The sequence below is a fragment of the Ceratosolen solmsi genome, unplaced genomic scaffold (assembly GCF_000503995.2).
Source record: "Ceratosolen solmsi marchali unplaced genomic scaffold, CerSol_1.0 scaffold17, whole genome shotgun sequence".
Taxonomy (NCBI): domain Eukaryota; kingdom Metazoa; phylum Arthropoda; class Insecta; order Hymenoptera; family Agaonidae; genus Ceratosolen; species Ceratosolen solmsi.
In genome coordinates this window covers 193,743-212,457 of record NW_011948445.1, presented here as the reverse complement: position 1 = coordinate 212,457, position 18,715 = coordinate 193,743, and the positions used below count along the sequence as shown (strand labels likewise).

The 18,715-nt window shown below is 22.0% G+C and overlaps 1 protein-coding gene across 1 annotated transcript; it reads right to left on the bottom strand.

The window, feature by feature from the left end:
* Positions 1 to 1,473: 1,473 nt before the first annotated feature.
* Rbpn-5 (Rab GTPase-binding effector protein rabaptin-5) lies at positions 1,474 to 4,524 on the bottom strand. Its single transcript, XM_011504463.1, has 8 exons — positions 4,459 to 4,524; positions 4,330 to 4,382; positions 4,006 to 4,148; positions 3,498 to 3,919; positions 2,892 to 3,403; positions 2,020 to 2,416; positions 1,829 to 1,945; positions 1,474 to 1,633 (listed from the first exon to the last, which is right to left on the bottom strand). Exons 1-8 carry the CDS (start codon positions 4,522 to 4,524, stop codon positions 1,478 to 1,480), a joined length of 1,866 nt encoding a protein of 621 aa, XP_011502765.1. The 3' UTR covers positions 1,474 to 1,477.
* Positions 4,525 to 18,715: the final 14,191 nt, after the last annotated feature.

Sequence of the window (18,715 nt, the reverse complement as noted above, 5' to 3'; positions counted from 1 at the left end):
TTTTAATTGTTTTGTTTGAGTTCACTTCTTTATGTGCATATAATAAAACAAAAACTAAATTATAAAGTTATATTTTCAAAATTGAACGCAAGATATGAGTGAACTATTTAAATTTAATATAATTTAAGAAAATACAAGTCATAGAAATTATTAAAAGCAAAATACATTATTTCATAATTGAAAATTTTTCATTTATAAAAATTCTGATTTATAAATATAAATTGTGTAATTTTAATAGATTAATCTAACATAAAAAAAATTTTTACACGTTTAAAGCGAATAGGTAGATTATATGGTTTTTATTATTATTTTGCTTAAATTATTTTTGAAATAGTACAATTTGATTTTATCATACTTAACATTTTTAAAATACAGAAACATTTATCCTATATACCATATACTGTAGTCTCGTTAAAAAAAATAAGTTCGTAATTGATAAAAAATTCTGAAATTGTTAACCCAAAAGGTTTGATGCTTAATGCTTAAACTTATATCTTAGATTTAATATTATTTCTATGTACATATATATATTACTTTATGAAAATATTTGTAATTTAGTATAACGCGAGGATTGGATGGCTTTCTAAAGCGTTTCACATTTATAAATGGTTTTTGTTTTGCAATCAAACCAAAATTTCATATATAAATAAATGAGTCATAACAATGTGTATGTTATTAGATAATTTTTATTAAGTTCCACTATGAAAAATGAAAATTTACTGTAATAATTAGAACTGTGATGTTAAAATGAAAATTTTTGTACATTTTAATAAATTCCACATAATAATTCTGGAATTTATAATCTTTGAATTTTTAATATAGTAAATATTTTATGTTTACTTATAATATATTGGATTTAAGTAATATTTTTGTAGTTTTGGTTCCATTCACCTGCATGGAAAAATAATTAATGCTAAAATAAAACATGCATTGAAAGGCTAATTTTTAAATAACATTAAATTTTAACACAGTATCACATTTATAAAATATTTCACAATCATTTTTTTTTATCACAACTTTGCAATGTAATGAGAATTAATCTATTAGTTTTATATTGAATTAATGTAATTATACTTTTTTTTATTAAAAATGTGAGTAATTTCAGTAATTATTTATACTCAAGAGTGAAATAACTTTAATAATAAAGAAAATATATCAGAAATGTAAAAAATAAAGTTAATGGCCTTTGATGAAACGTTGTATACCATCATATTTTTAATCTTATTACTAAAAATAATTATAAAAAATATTTAGATAGAATTTTATTGTAGAATTTTTTTAATATTTACAAAGTGCAATATTTTCACATTGTATAAAGTATTTAATTACTTTATAAAAATTTTTAGTTCAAGTGAAAAATACTTTTTATAAAAATAATTAAAAACAACATAATTAAAAACAATTATGATTTAATTTTAATGATATTGCATCTTATTTGCTATTAAGTTAATTACTTTTTTCAATTATTTATGATAATTTATGGAGGATCCCGACTAAAATATGGAGCAGTTTCTTGAACCAACAGTGTATGACATACATTACAAACTTTCGATGGTCTTTGTTTGGGTCCGCTTTTCACAACATTATTTAGGCACAAATGACAAAAAATTTGACCACAATGTCGACAGTGCATCTGCATATTTTAAAATATATTATTGTTTGAATTTCCAATGTAATTTTTAAAAATAATTATTCATTTGTAAATAATTATAACAAAATTTAATTTGGAAATTATAAAGAAAGTAATTTATTGAATATATTTTTTAATATATTATTCAGTTTTTTAATATAATAATTGAAGATATCTAATTAATAATAAAAACATTACCTTTTCTTTCTTTTTAACTAAGATAAATGATGTGTGGCATGTTGGGCATTCATCAACATCATCTTCAAACTGCCATCTAACTTCTTTTTCAGAATCTCTTATTTTTTGAAGTTGAACCTATGCAACGATTAAATGTTTAAAATTATTATATTTATTCTTAACAATTTACAAATAAATATTAAGAAAAATACCTGCAATGATTGAGTTAAGCGAACAAAGTCCTTTTGTGTTTGTTCACCTGTATTTAATTCTTGCTGTAAATTTGTTATTTGTTGTTTTAATTCTGCTATAATTAAATCTGTCTTCGATGCATTTTCAATCATGTACTGAAGTTCTAATTCTTTTTTTTTTTTCTCTTGATTAACTTGTTCTTTTTTCTTACGTAATAAATCTAGCTCATACTCAAAAGATCTGGATTTTCTTTCAGTTTCCTCTTTTGCAATAGTTGCCACAACTAACTCTTCACGAATTTTAAGTATACTGAGATGTAATTCCTCAATATTATTTGGCATATTTATATTTTCGTATTGATAATGTTCCGAGTGTTTACTATATTTACCCATCAAGTAGTCATTTTGTTGTTGAAGTCTGTAATAATTTAATGCATACCAAACTCATGTTTATCTAGAACTTAATATATCAAAAAAATATATCTTTTATAATTTCTTAATTATATTAATAAAAATCAGTATAATCAATATATTTTTCAATTTTTAATTAAAAATGGAAACATTTTGTAGGTAAGAATATAAAATATAAATGATTTTATTAAATTCAATATTTTGTACTCGTAAAGTTTCATTAAATTTGGTATTAAAATAATAAAATAATACTTAAATACTTTCTAATTACAATACATTAATTATAATTCATTTATTTATTTATAAATTTATAATTAATATTCTAATTAATCAAAATTGTTAAAAATAATCAAATGCTATCTTATATCAAATCAATCATCAAATAATCAAATAATCAAATGGATCTTATCACAAAATGAAATAACTCATTATTAATTAAAAATTTTCAACTAAGTTTCTATAGATTTTTATTTATTACTTACTCTTCCAAATGTTTTTGTACCTGATCCCTTTCTTTTGTTAACTGATATAACTTTTTTTTAATGCTCTCTTTTGTTAACTGATATTGCTGCTTTAATTCATCTATAGTTTTTTTTGCTAGCTTTACTGAAGAAGTAAGATTTATTACTTCTGCTTTAAATTCTTCTTTTTTTTCATTCCATTTTTCTTCCATTCCTTTACGAAATTCTACTTCTTTAGTTAAATCTTGTTTTTGATTATACAAAATTTGTTCAAATTCTTGTAATTTGTTTCTAAGATCTTTTGCTTCCATTTGCATTCTTTGAAGTTGAGCTTCATAATTAGTACACATATCGCAAGTATTTTCCGAAGATCCAGACATTTCTTTTATTTTGAATTGTCTATTCTGTTGGTCTTCTTTTTCTTTGCATTTTTGTAATTCATCATCTGTTGTTCTTAACTTTTCTTTTAAGGCTGTTATTTCTTCTTCTAATGGTACAACCAGTGAACGTAATACTTCAGCATCTTCATCAGCCTGAAATAAAATAAAAATTATATTTTCAATAATCCTTCATTAATTATAGAATTATTTATATATATATATATATATATATAAAATATCTAAATACATGGCGTTTATTTTTTGATGAACTATCTTCATTTTCAGAACTAAGAGATAAAGAATCAGCACCTAATTGAGATGCTACTTTCTTTGCTAATGTTTTTGTCATCGTTGTTAAGGAAATCTGAGGTCCATCTATAGATAAATTTTGCATAATTTGTAATCTTAAACTATTATTTTCTTCTTTAAGTTTACTAATTTTATTTTCTAGTTTATTCCTTGTTGTTGAAGAATCTTGTACCATCGATGCTATAATTTGTTGCAAAGACGCTATTTCATCTTCTGCTTTACGTTTCTCAAAATCAATATCATTTTGAGTTTTTATATTAATTATCACTAATTGACTTTTAATGTCATTTAATTCATCTATTAATTTTGAGTTTTCTTCCTGTAGCTTTAAATTTTCTTCTATTTTATTTTTAGCATCTTCTGTATAAAATACAAAGATTTTAATTATACTAAGTATGTACAATTTTTATTATGCATAAAGAATACATTTACAAAAGTTTTATTACCTTCTTTTTGCAAAAATAATTCTTTCAACTTTCCTCTTTGAACATCAAATTCTTCTCTAATTTGATTATTTGTTGCTTCTAAATTCCGAACTTTTTCATATACATCTATAAAATTATTAAAATTATAAATTCTAATAATAATCCTGGATATAATACAGTTACAATTTTATTAATTTATTATTGAAATTAAAACAGTATTTAATTATTTTGGATTATACATAAAAATATAAAATCTTGTATATTTGGAAAAATACATCAAATATTTTTTAAATATATGTTTAAAATATGTTTAAAAATATATTTCGGTCAATTTGAAAACCGCACTTGTTAAGAATGTGATTTTTAATTGGCTGATACAATTTAAGAGGAGTTAATCTCTAAAAAATTTATAGTATTAACATTATAAACATTCATATTAAAAATAAATCTTGATAAAGAAAGAGTATTACCTGCATTATCAGGAATAATTCCAGTTTCATCTTTGATCTCATGATTTTTATCTTCAATTATAGAATTCATGGTGGATTATTAAATATTTTTATACAAATTTTGTTTATAATTTTTATATTTATTTTTATTTTTATATTTATTTATATTTTTAATAAAAACTGTAAACACAATATAATTAAATTTTATTATTTTGATATAATGCATTTAGTATTTATTCTAGAAACAGAAAAAAATAAGAAAACTCAATATTGTACCTGTAAATTTTATACATCAGATATTGTTGTTTCTTTGAATTAATATCGATATTATGGGGTCTTCGAAAAGCAATAATCGTTCAATGAGTCATAAACTAATGCAAAAACTTTTATACACATTGGTAGTGATAAGCAAAATTACGATATATGCTTAAGTCATTCTTTCTAGTAGAAATTTCGTATGTTGTAGAATCAATGATAAGATCAGGCATTTTTATCACCCCCGTGACAATAATCCTAAGAATCTACTGTGAAAGAGTAGAATTTTTACAAGCTATGTAATTTGTTACTCGTTTGTGGCTGCGCACGCATTCTTCAAGCTTATTACAATGGTTGATGTACTAAAATATGGGTAAAAATTTTATATACGAGCTATGAACAATACACGAACTTTAAAAATAATCAAAAATTGACAAAAAATTGTTAAGATTTGATTGTGGCTTAGTGTAAGTAAGAGTGAATGATACTAATTATAACCTCACTTTATTATACCAGTTAACAAAGATATTTTTCAAAATCAAATTATCGTTCTCTAATGACATTTAATTAAATACTAATCAAGTTCCTTTCTTATACATTAAATTAATTTGTGTTCCTCTCTTTTTCATTAAGTGTAAAGTCTCGTATACTCGTATACGATTCAAATACTACACTGTCAGATATTAAATTTTTTTACAGTAATCTGCATGATCGATAATTTCTTTTACAATAAATACAAAATCAAAAAAATGGAATGTGAAAATAAAATATTGAAATATATTTAAAATGTTATATTGGTAAATAATATTATTCTTAAACTCTAACATAATTGATATAGTTAACATTATAAAATATATATTGTAAGTACACTCAAAGTATATTTAAAAAAAAAAATAGATCATTTTAATCTTAAAAATTTTATATTAATTCAGTCTATATGGAAAATTTTAATATTTTTCAAGTAACATGTGCATTAATGAATATTCTTTTCTATTATATTTATATATTTATATATTATTTATATTTTTTATTTACCAAATAAAGTATACGTTAAACTTATTAAAATCATTTTTTAATATAGCATGTACTAACTACTATTTTTAAATTGATATTATTTATTAATAAGTTAAATAAATAAAAAATAGAAAAAAATGTTTATCGATGCATGTATTATCTATAAAATATTAAAATTTTTACTATAAACTGAATAAATATAAGTTTTCTAAGTTAAAAATGATTTATATATATACATCATTTCATTTTTTTGGTTGAAAATTAAAAAATCTATACAGTACATGAATTTTTAAAAGTTTTTTTTAAAAAACGATGTTTGTTTTTTATTTAACATGCCATTTTATAATTTTGAAGTCTTTATGTATAAATAATTTTAAAAACATTAAAACTCAAAACTCTTATATATTTTAAACTTCAAATAAAAATAATTTTAGTGCTCATAATAAATGATGAAATATATTCTAATTAAATGGATATTTATTTAATATAATTTTGTTATTCATAAATGTAAATGAAAGATAAATATGTAAGATAATAAAATAATCAATAATTTATTTAAATTTTATATTCGTATTTTATAATTGTATAATAAAAAGACCAACTAGATTTTATAATAATTTTTTTTTTTGCCAATGAAAATCATTGTTACTTTCAATAATATTCAAATTATTTAAAAAGATAAATTTTAAAATAATTGGCTGTATTAATATTTCTTATAGCGGATAAAATTTTGTTTACAATGAAATTGTAAATAAAATATTGTTTCATCGGTAATTTTTACTTTAATGTATTTATATCCTTTTTTAGAACAAAATTTGTTTATACTTCAATTATTATTCAACAGCAAACAGTGATTATGTTAGATACGAGTAATGCAGTTCTTTGAAATTGTAATTTGACAAAAAATTGGTAGGCCGATGTGTGTGATCATTATCCGTTTTACAGAGCATCTCAACTATGGACTTTATCTCTATCACGCAGCTTATAAAGTTTATATATAGGTAATGTAATTGAGATCGTTCAAGTGAATTCAAAGTGAATAAATCATCATTCGGATGACAAGCAGAACGCTCGCAAAATAACTAATATAACATACTAACGTAAAGTAAAATATATCGGCAGTTCGGTGACAACGTCATCCGTTATCTGTAACGCCCATGCCGATTAATTTTCGGATGTGCTGCATATCATGTTTCTGATGAGAGGTTAGGGAATCAGTAATATGCTTACTCCCATCAGTTAAAGATGCTTATAGTTTGCTGGTGATGATCTGTTTTGAAACAGAATATATTAAAATTGATTTTCAGCCATTATTTAACACTGAACTCCGGCTTAAAGCTACTTGCTACATATCCGTTTTTTATTTTCGTCTACTTTATGTATCATGTTATATACATTTTTATATATTTTTTTTTTATTAGAGCGAAGGCAATTAATTAATAAAACAATTACAATCGATTAATTTATGGAGTTCAAAATTATAATATTACAAATATTTTTATTTCATAAATATCAATATTTTTTATTACAAATAAGAATTTTGATAAAACATTGTTATAAAAAAATTAATTAAAATTAAACACAAATAATTTTATATTTCAGTTCTCAATATACATCCTTAAATTTATCACATTATCGTGTATTTATATATTGTGTATTGATTATAGTTTTATTAAAAAGGATAATTTGCAAAATTTAAGCAATTTACATATTTTATTTCATGGATATATACTAGCTACTCATTTAAGTAATCAGTTCCAAAATTTAAGTATTAAAATAAATTAGCAATAGCCTTTTTACATATTTTTATAGTAATTCATATGATTAAATATAATAATTATAATAATTATATAAATGTATTACTTATTGTTGATTATATTTTATTATTACGTTGTATTAAGTTGTAATGTATTTGTAGTTATTTATTCATATTAAATGTCTATTAAAATATTACTTTTTAGATTAACACAAAAATAGATGGAATACTTAAATTTTTTATTAAATATTATTTAATATAATAGAAACTATATTACTGTTTATAAGTTCTTTATGTAAAGGATAAATATTATCATACTAGCTAGCATGATTGTTTTTATCTATATCACATATATAGAAGATTTTTTAAATAATACATTGTAATTTGAATTACAACATAAAATAGGAAATAAATTATAAAAATTTTAAAATAGTATCTTTAAAAGTTATTTATATAAATAAAATTAATGAGAAATCTGATTAACAAGTTTTTGTTATTGAAAATAATTAAAATATACGATTTTCATTACATTTTAATAATTTGCAATTAGTTTAAAAGGCAAACATATATCTTCTTATTTCACCATCATTTAAAATACTCAACATAAAAAGTACGTAAAAATTAAAAATAATGCAAATTAATAAAAAAATGGTTAATATACATATCAAAAAAGAAAAATAGGAAAAAAGAGACAAAATATTGATATAATAATTCCTGGTAATCACATTAATGAAATAAACGTACATAAAGTAATTAAAAGATTGATACAAAATTAATACTAAATATAATAAATAATTAGAGCAATTTATGAAATCTAACGTGTCGAAATAATGTTTTTAATACATAATCTAGAATTTCGTAAAATTTACTATATTTTTTATACGTAAGTACATAAAGTAATCACAGATCGTTATCAACAAGCAATTTTATACATAAGTATTAAAAAATGTAAATTAGGAAAATGACCAGTAAACATTCATTTATATTCTGGAAATATGCTTTTGATCGTACACACTCAATAGTTTACTTTTGCTTTTTGCTTCTACACTTGTAACGATTTTCTTTATATCTTTTCTTCTATCCAATATATGGTTACCATGTTCGGTTTTAATTTTTCCTTTTCGATATTTTTGTTTTTTCCAATTGTTCTGCAATGATGCCGCAATCTATACTTGTTATATTTACGAATAATGATTAAAACTTGGTTACGTTTAAAAATCAGATCTGTTTTTATATCAAACTGAATAACTTATATTCGGATTATTCTGATATGTATGTCAATAGTTGAAAAAGTAATAAAAAGAAATGGTATGTTTTTTAAAAAATTATCCAGTAGTTTATTTCTTGATTTTTATATTATTTAAAATTTTCATAGTAATGATATTAAAACTAATTAATGTAATGTTTTCATTTATTGATTTTACTGTTTTTGATAATGAGTAGTTTAAGCACTTCTATATTTACTATTAGCCATAAGAAATATGTTAGCCTTAATTGCCTCAACAGTCACATTAATTAATTTTCTGGGCTTATCCTCAATAGTTGAAAATGTTCTTTACTTAGTGTTTTGATATACTATTCTAGAGGCTTGTTTAAAATTTTGACAAAGGTAAAAAGCTTTCATTTTATAATTCTTCACATATTGTGCCTGTACTCGCATCGTACCCACTTTATGCTTTACACATTCTTATAATCATAAGGAAAAACATTTCCTAATTATCAGCTTCCACTTCGATTTGAATCTTCCGATTTGAAACTTCCGACCAAATTATGTTTCGGAACTAATATTTCGAAATGAAGCCATCTTAGTATTCAAATTTATTTGCATACTTTACTTTAGTAGATAACCTACCAAATTTATGATTATCTGTAGCTGTTAACTATTTCAATTACTTTTCAATTCATTTTAATTAATGTTTAGTTCTACTCTGAAATTTCTATACAATTTACAAAACTCATAATGATATGCTTATTTATTTATCTTAAATAAACAATATTTATGTCTCAATTGGAAGTTTATTAAGTCGAATATTTTCATATCATTCTAAAAGACTATTTTAATGCACCAGCTAATTTTAATCCATTAATAAATAGGTCTTCTGTTAGATGTTTAAAAAAATCTCTTTGCAGAGATTTTCTTAGATAAATTCCAACTCATTTGGTTATAAACATATGATCAGTAACAAATGTTTAATTTAAAATAACCAAATTTAATATTTACTTATTCCAATTTCGTATATAAACGTATTTCTCAACTCATATTTTTGACAACGCTCGTTTATATACATATTATAATAATAATATAAAAGTGATTAAAAATCACATTACGAAAATAATTGAAAGAAAATTTCTTGTAAAAAAATGTTTCTAAAAAAAAATTTTTTGTAAAAGATGTTTATGCATTACAAGCTACTTTACTTACTGAAAGAAAATTAGTATTTTCAAATATATATATTAAAAATATGTTATTTTATTTACTTTATATTTTTTACTCTAATTATTAATTATGTTTCTTGCTATTAATTAGTTATAAGATGTTTATTTTTTTATTATAGTTTTTATTTTTAATTTTAATTGTTTTTTTTATTTAATTTATTTTTAATTTATTTTATTTTTTATTTTTAATTTAACAAATATTTTTTATTATAGTTAAATAAATCGACAATATCGTTGTAGTCTTTTATTTAATATTTATTAATTTTTAAATTATTATTATTATAGTATAGTGCTATAATGATTTTTAATGAAAATAAATTAAATTATTTACTCTTTTAACGAATATTAACTGGCTAACAGTAGTAATAAACTCAAATAATCACTAAAATTAAAAAAAAAATAATTATTCAAATTTTGGATCATTTCAAATAATATTATATGTATATGTAATCTATATAATGTATTTTTTCAGCATTTAAAAATTAAGTAATATAAATTTTTAATGAATAGGTTTAGAAAATTTGATATTTTTTATATTTAATAATTTATAATATGGTGTTATTAATCACAGTAAAGGGCTATAAGTTTATAAAAGTAATATATTTTATATGAATCTTTATAATATTACTATAATATAATATATATTGTTAATTTGTTAGTTCAAATCGAGTTAAAATATGTAATATACTTTTCACTTTAAAACCATATTATTATAATATATCTTCGTTAGAATTCAATTTTTTTGTAATTTGTGCTTTCATTGTTCAATAAAATTCTATCCATAACCCGGTAATACAAAATTCTGATTTATGTACTTTTGTTTTTGACTTCTTATAGATAATCGTTTATATTGTATTATAATTTTGAAACATATATCATAAGTCATCTATTATTATCAATTAATAATACTGATTTTAATCTTAATCCAACCACATTCACTAGTAAGTAAGTAATGATCAGTTCAAGTTTACATTCGTTTCTCATAAAAGAGAACGTTTAGGTTGTTATTGAAACATTAAAGATCCAAACACCAGTGCTTATATATTTAAACAATCACCTACGAAATTGCCTAGATATCGACATTGTAAAGACTTTTACAATGTTTTACTACTATTCAATTAACTTATATTTTACAATTTTCATTTTTTATTATTTATTAAATGTGTATGGGTCTGTTTGTACGTACTTTTGTGTATTGTAATTTAACTTTAGAATATTTAATATATGTTACAAGTATAATATATATTTAAATAATGACCGACGTTTCTTATTACATTACGTAGTCTATTTATATAATATGATTAATATAAATTTCTATAATGTTACAACTCTACCACGACATATAGTGAATAGCAAACGAGCCGAAATTTGATATGTAAGAGAAAGAGAATAAAATAAATTGTGGTATAAAAGAAAATAGTGACTATATATGATAATTATTACATTAAAATTAATTTTATGATAATAAATCAATTTGTGAGTATCATATACATTAAAATCTAAGATGTATTCAAATAAATAGTACAGCATATTAAATAGATTGCAAAGTTCAAAAATTTTACAACATTAATGGCAGAACTTGGATAACTTGAAATCAGACCAGTGGAAACTTGGATCAAAAGTTATGTCGCTATTTTATTATAATTTTCGTAATGAAAATAATATTAATGGATGCGTTTTATTATTTTAAATTTATTTGCATGAATTTGTTACGAAATAAAGTCAACGCAAGTAAATATTATAGCAGTTAAGTTTGATAACAGTTAATTATCTCTAAAAATTTATTATAAAATTATTAACAATAGTTCATTATTATAAAATTTGTGAAATTACACACATATAAATATTCAATTTACAAAAAGCCAAAATCAAAATATATAATTATGCAAATATATAATTACACACACACACACACACACACACACACACACACACGCACACACGCACACACACATTTATCACATAATTGTTATAAAATAAAAATGTTAATATTTATATATTTAAGATAGATTTCAGAATGAATTTTTAAGCAATAAATATTTAAATATAAATTATAGTATTCATCATTGAAAATTTAACTTAAGTTTCTTGTATTTATAAATTTCTGTAATATAAGAAATGACTAAATGAAAAATTGAAACGACTGCATATATAGCTTTTTGAAAAGGAAAATTTCAAACTATTGAAAATATTAAATATAATTATAAGATCATACTAAGTAAATTTGTTTATAATTATTAAAAATATATATATCTACGTTTTATTGTTTTTAGTAACTTGTTGATTTAAGAATTAAAAATCTATTTCCACTGAATTGTAGAAGAATTTGAAAATAAGTGTAATCAATAATATATATACGCATGAAATGAAACTTGTATTAAAAAATATCTATAAGTATTATAAATATTTGTATTTCCAAAATTTTATGTCAATATTTATATCATTAATAGCTATATATATTTGTTTATTCAATTTTTTTATTATTACTTTGTACCAGTCATCTCGGTCTTTTCTTAGCATACTTAGCATTTTAGCATATTAATAATAAGAATTTATTGATATTTTATTTTGCTATCTGTAAACTTAATATAATACTATTGTAATTGATAAAAACACATACATAATTGCAATAGAAATTATTTTTGATATCTATACATCAGAATATTTAAAAATTATAACTAGTATATACAAATAGTAACTAAATCGCAATCAAGTAATATAGCATTTATTATTACTAACAGAATACTTAGCCAACATTAAATCGTATTAAAATTGCATATTGCAAATATGTAACAAACAAAATTGTCAATATGAGATTTTATTTCTCCGATATTGGGCTTTACAACTTCTTTCATTTAAAATAGATCTATGTATATATTATATATATTTGCACGGGAGTGTAATTTTCCATGTCGCGAGTTAAATTATACCAGTGCGTTTCATGCATTAAATTGTTGCATGAAAACAATTTTGTGTTTTCTTAGTTCTACATTTACTTTTTCTCCTTTATAAATCTTTGCTATACATATCATTCGGTAAAACAAATTATACTATGAAAAGAAAATAATTGAAATAAAATGAAAATAAGAGAGTTAAAAAAAGAAGATGAAAATCAGGAGAGACTATAAAAAAAGGCGAAAAGTTGAAAATTATTAAAATGATTTATCTACAAAGAAACCTTCAACTACAAATATATAAATGTAGAATGATTCTCTTTAATGTATGTAAAGTAATATTTTTTTAGGATAAGAAAGTTTAATTGTGTCTTAAGTACATGTAAAATGCCAAATAAACATGGAGATTTTTAAAAGTATTTATACGAAATCCGAGTACCAGAACGAGGCTATGATTTTTAATGTAAATATATTTATTAATGATATCTATATTTTTTTATTATTTATAGATACTAGTTTTAGTATCTTCCATTATTAATACAATGGTTATCAATATAATTTTTTATATAATTTGTTACAAATTTCTAAAATTTAGATTAAATACTATGACGTAATGTTTTGATAAATTATTAAAAATTCAAATCTTTAAGAATTAAATTAACATTTTCAATAATTACACACATTTGATTAATTACTATAATGTTTCAATGTTTTTATCTGTATGATCTTGACAAAATTGATATTCGTAAATTTAAATCATTAAATATTTTATTATCGAACTATTATTGAATTACTATTTTTATTCTTTTAATTTTTATATTTAAATTAAACAATTTTATCAATTATTTATCTCCAACTATAGATAAAACATAATTATTATATTGATGATGAAGAATCTAATAAATTAAAATTTTCATTTTTAAATACAAAAGATTTTAGTTTAAACATATTTTAAATGTTTATATATATTTATTATAATTTATTGAATAATTTAAGAACGATACGATTATGATATTGTCCTGGATAATTTACTTCAGATTAACATGAATATTCCCATCTCGCCCTTTTTTATTTAATTTAATTTTGTTAAAGTTTGTTTAATTTGCCATTATTCGTCCTTAAAAATGTTCATAAAACAACATTGCCGATACCTATTTTTTAGTATTGGAACAAAAATGATTATACAAGGACATAGTAGGAGTTCTAATTTTTTACATATTTAATTGCAATAAAGTTTTCATTTAAACATCTAGTCATAAACAAATACTAATTAAATTCTCCATCGTTTAGATGCAGCAAGCCTTTTTTAAAATCTACTTGTTTAATTGTAACTTGTTAGTTACAAAGATAAAAAAGAAAATAAATTGTTATTATAATTCAAATATATATATGTAATAAAATCATCTAGTTCATTTCGTATTTCACGATTCTTAGAAAAAAATTATAATTTTTTTCATGTATTAACTATTTAAGTTTAAACTGTCTAAGTAAACTATTTAGTTTCAAACAATTAACAAATCATTCATTAAATGTATGTACAATTCTCTTAAATATACAATTAAAAATTTTCTCGATGTCAGAAGAAACATAATTGTTTTATTCTAATTTATTGATCTAAACTACACATTGAACAGTAGCTATATTTATTAAACAATAATTAAATTAATTTTATTACTATACATATATATATATATATATATATCTGTTTATAGAAGTATAACTGGTGCTAAGAAATTGTTTATTACATCATTATTTAATTATTTATTACTCATTAAGAATTGTAATATAAATACATTATAATAGTTTCATTATAAAACAAAATAATTCAATAATGAGACATTTAATTAAAATATTTATGGAATTTTTGAATCTTATAAAATAAATACTATTTATTTTTATGATTATAACAGAAACTTGCACATAACTTCACATAAAATTAATTTTTCATTAAAATAGAAAACACGTTAGGCTTAACTTATATAAATTATATAATAAAATTTTTCTTATTTTATTAATTCTTTTAGCTTATTAAAAAGAGTGAAATTTTATGGAAATGGAAATTTTAGTATAAATATATGAAATTTAGAAATTTTAATTACTCCATGTTGTACAATTATATTCTATACATGTTATAGGATTTTATATCATATGATATACGATGCCATACGTTTTGATAAAATACCTTAACAATTATATTTATGTGTTATATTATGTAATTATAAGTCATAAGTCTATAAATAAAACTATAAGTTATTAATTGTATCCAGAAACCATAGTTCCTTAAGCACTAGTGCACAAAAGTGTTTAAGGAACAATGTTCTTTATTCACAGTAACTTTCTTCCAAAGAATATATTGGCATAACCTATAATTTAAAAACTCGTGCTTGTACACCGTTTCAGTAGTGCAGCCCATACTGATAATTTGAATATATATTAATATATTCAGATGATTATAATGTATTGATAACTCATTATTATTGCTGATTCTGGTGTTAAAGGAGGGAAGAAATATCTGTTCTTAAAATTGATAATATTGAAGAATTAACCGATAAAAAAATTTATTTATGTTGCAGACTGTCACAATAATTTAATAATTACGTTGTTTATTCTTATATTTTTAATTTGTACATGTTAGAGAGAGAGAGAGAGAGGGAGAGAGAGAGAGAGAGAGTGAAAGAGAATGAAGATATAAAAGCTGTAGAAAGGGACAGACACTGATAGCTCAGAACTCCTGGGATTCCTCGTATTTCATGGCTTGCACAGATTTAACCTGTTTGCACTTGCTTCTGTCAGGTACATTTGTGTGGACTTACTATCTTATCTTTTGAATCTCGTATCTTCAGGTTTTTATCTCCTTTTCAGATATACTGCACACATGTATTTGGAGTTTTCTTTTTAAAAATATTATTTTTGTATAGGTTTTCTTTGTGTCCTGATAAAAACTGTCATATTTAGTAACAATATTATAGTCAATATTACAAAGTGAAACAAAGTGAAAGAAGTTTACAGATTTAATTTATATTAAGTAATAAATTGTAAAATGTAAATAAATTTTTACCTAATTAAATATCTGACATATAATGTATAACAGTCTTTTTCAATTTTCATGTATTGATTTGTTTTTATATAAAAGTATTTACACATAGCTTATAAATATTACCTAAATAGAGTTAAAAATAATTATCTTTGATGCATATTAGCATTATGATTTAATCAGAATTTGTAGATAATACATCTTATACTTAAATATATTTCAATCAATTCGTAATAAAAACGAACTTTCTTTTATATTTATTTATTAATTATACAAAATTCTAATATTAACTACAATCATATGTCATATTTTATTAATCATATCATAACATCATTTTACACTTGAAATAACACTGAATTTGTGTTTATATTATTATAAAAAATGTCCTATTGAATTAAAATTATTTTTAATAATGATTATATATATATCGTAAATCATTACGTGTAAATACAAATTATTTGAAATCAAATATATTTTATGTATTTATTTTCTATTTATTTAAAAATAAAATAAATTATTAATTAATTTCATTAATCATTTTAATTTAAAGTAAATTGATTTTTTCTGTTATATATATATACATATATATATATATATATACATATATTTAATATCAATTGAATTTAATATTATTCAAGGAAAAGTTTCAATAAAATAAATAGTTCTTTGTTTATGTTACCATAATTTTATTATCAATACGATTTAAGTTTTAAAATTTTGTGTAACTGTAATCCTTTATCTTTAAATCCATCTTAAAATTAAAAAAAGATAAAATATATATTTGCTTAAGAGATTACAGGTAACAAGCTATATTACTTAACAGATAAATTATACAATTAATTTGTTAATTATATTTTAATATAATTTTTTTCAAGCAATAAAGGCAGTATATAAATTAATTAAAATGAATAAGCTCTTAATTTATGAAAGATTCTATTTTAGAACATTTATTAAAACTTTGAAGCTGATTATTAGATAACATAAAGGTTCTCTGTTAAGTAGAATATAAAGGATGATATAAAACAAAGTTTAAAAAATATAAAATTAAAGTTTGGAAGTTACACTATAAAGAAAAGCAAAACAAATCTTTGTTAAATGACGATAGAGAGAAGCAGCTACTATTTTCCCACAATCCTCCGGCAGTCATTTTTCTTTTAGAGCGAATCTTCAGTAAAGCCCTTTTTCCATGACGATGATTCTCTTCTTCTTGCTTCCTTTATTCTCGCAGCTTGGAGCCGAAGTTCTCGTTTCCTTTTTCTCGATGGTGCGCTTAATTCTTCGGAAGCCTGCAGTGGTAGTAACACAGGTTCTCCTAATTAAATCAGGCCGGGACTCACCGACTGTCTCTCATTATCAGCACATTATCTATGTTTGAGCTCACGCTTTTCATAGCTCGGCAGACCCTCCGTACATGGGATATATACGTTTCTAACTACAGGTGGATTTAGTGGGCGCGCGAGATCCACGATTCCGTGGAATTGCGAGCGATCCCCAACGATAACGAGTCTCCAATTAGGAGCGATTGCATGACTCAGGGAGCTCCACCTATAATGTCGCGACTGTGGCACTGGCGCCTTTCGCTGACTCTTTGTGTGCATGCGTTTGGCTCGTGAAGTTAATCCGAAAGCATTTGTAAGTATCCCGATCTCAGAGAAATGGATATGTATTTGTCTTTGCACGGATATTGGAATTCCAAGCAGAACATTTGACCTTTTTTGTGATTTTTATTCTTTCTTTATTTATTTTATGCTGTTTTATCTTTTTACATATAATCACGTTTATCGATAATTTATTCGTATAAGAATAATAAAAGAAAATTCTTAGTTTGAATAGATAATACATCCACGATTTTTATGTGTAATAGAGATTGGAGTGCGTTATTGATAAATCTTTAAAATGATGTTATTTTTTAAACACTTTTTAAACGCATCATCTAATCGTTTCTCTTTTAAATGAACACACAATATTAAATTAGAATACAAGTATTTAACAGTATAAGAATCTTTTCCAGTTTGATACTATATACAAATTCCTGTATATTTTCATCAACGATAATGTAATATTACTAATGAAACTAATGTACAATATTATGTTATCTAAGATTTATAAAATTTAATGAATATTACAAAAAATTATCATTGTATGGTTGTTAAATAGTTTCCTTTGTAATAAACTTAATTACAAAGTAAATATTTGTGGTAAAGTAAAGTTGATTGTAATACAGGAAATCCATGTGAAGTTAAGTATTAAGTAATTAAATGTATAACTTGAAATTGAAATGCAAATCATTTATAGATGCTATATAAGTTTTTTTATTTTTAATGTATTTTAGATATTATTGAGAAAAGGGTGTGAGAATAAAAAGCCAATAATGAAAAACAGAATGACAAGATATATATAGGCAACGAAAGAAATGTCAATTGGCATTTATAAACAAGGTTTAGAGATAGAGAACCATATATTATCCATACCTCTATCGATATTGGATTAAATATTATATTATATCGATATTGGATCCAAATAGTATATTTGGAGACCAATAGAACTATAAGATCTGCAAATCATCTATTTAGCCCAGAGTAGACTGAAACAATTAAGGATCATCATCAATATATTAAATGACAACGATTAAACGGAGGTCCGATTGAATGCTTAATGTGGTCCACTATTTAAAGACAATATAAAGTTTAGTGTACGAAAATGAATGTTTGTTGAAATTTATTATTGCCTGGATCGCATCGTAATTCAAATGACCCTGGACTGACATTATCTTCATCAACGGACTTAGTCACCTCTTTTTCTCCTTTGTTTTATTTCATTTTTATCTTTTTTATTCCTCACGTACATCTTATTGATCCTTATTGTTCTTGTCTACTCTATCAACATTTTATTT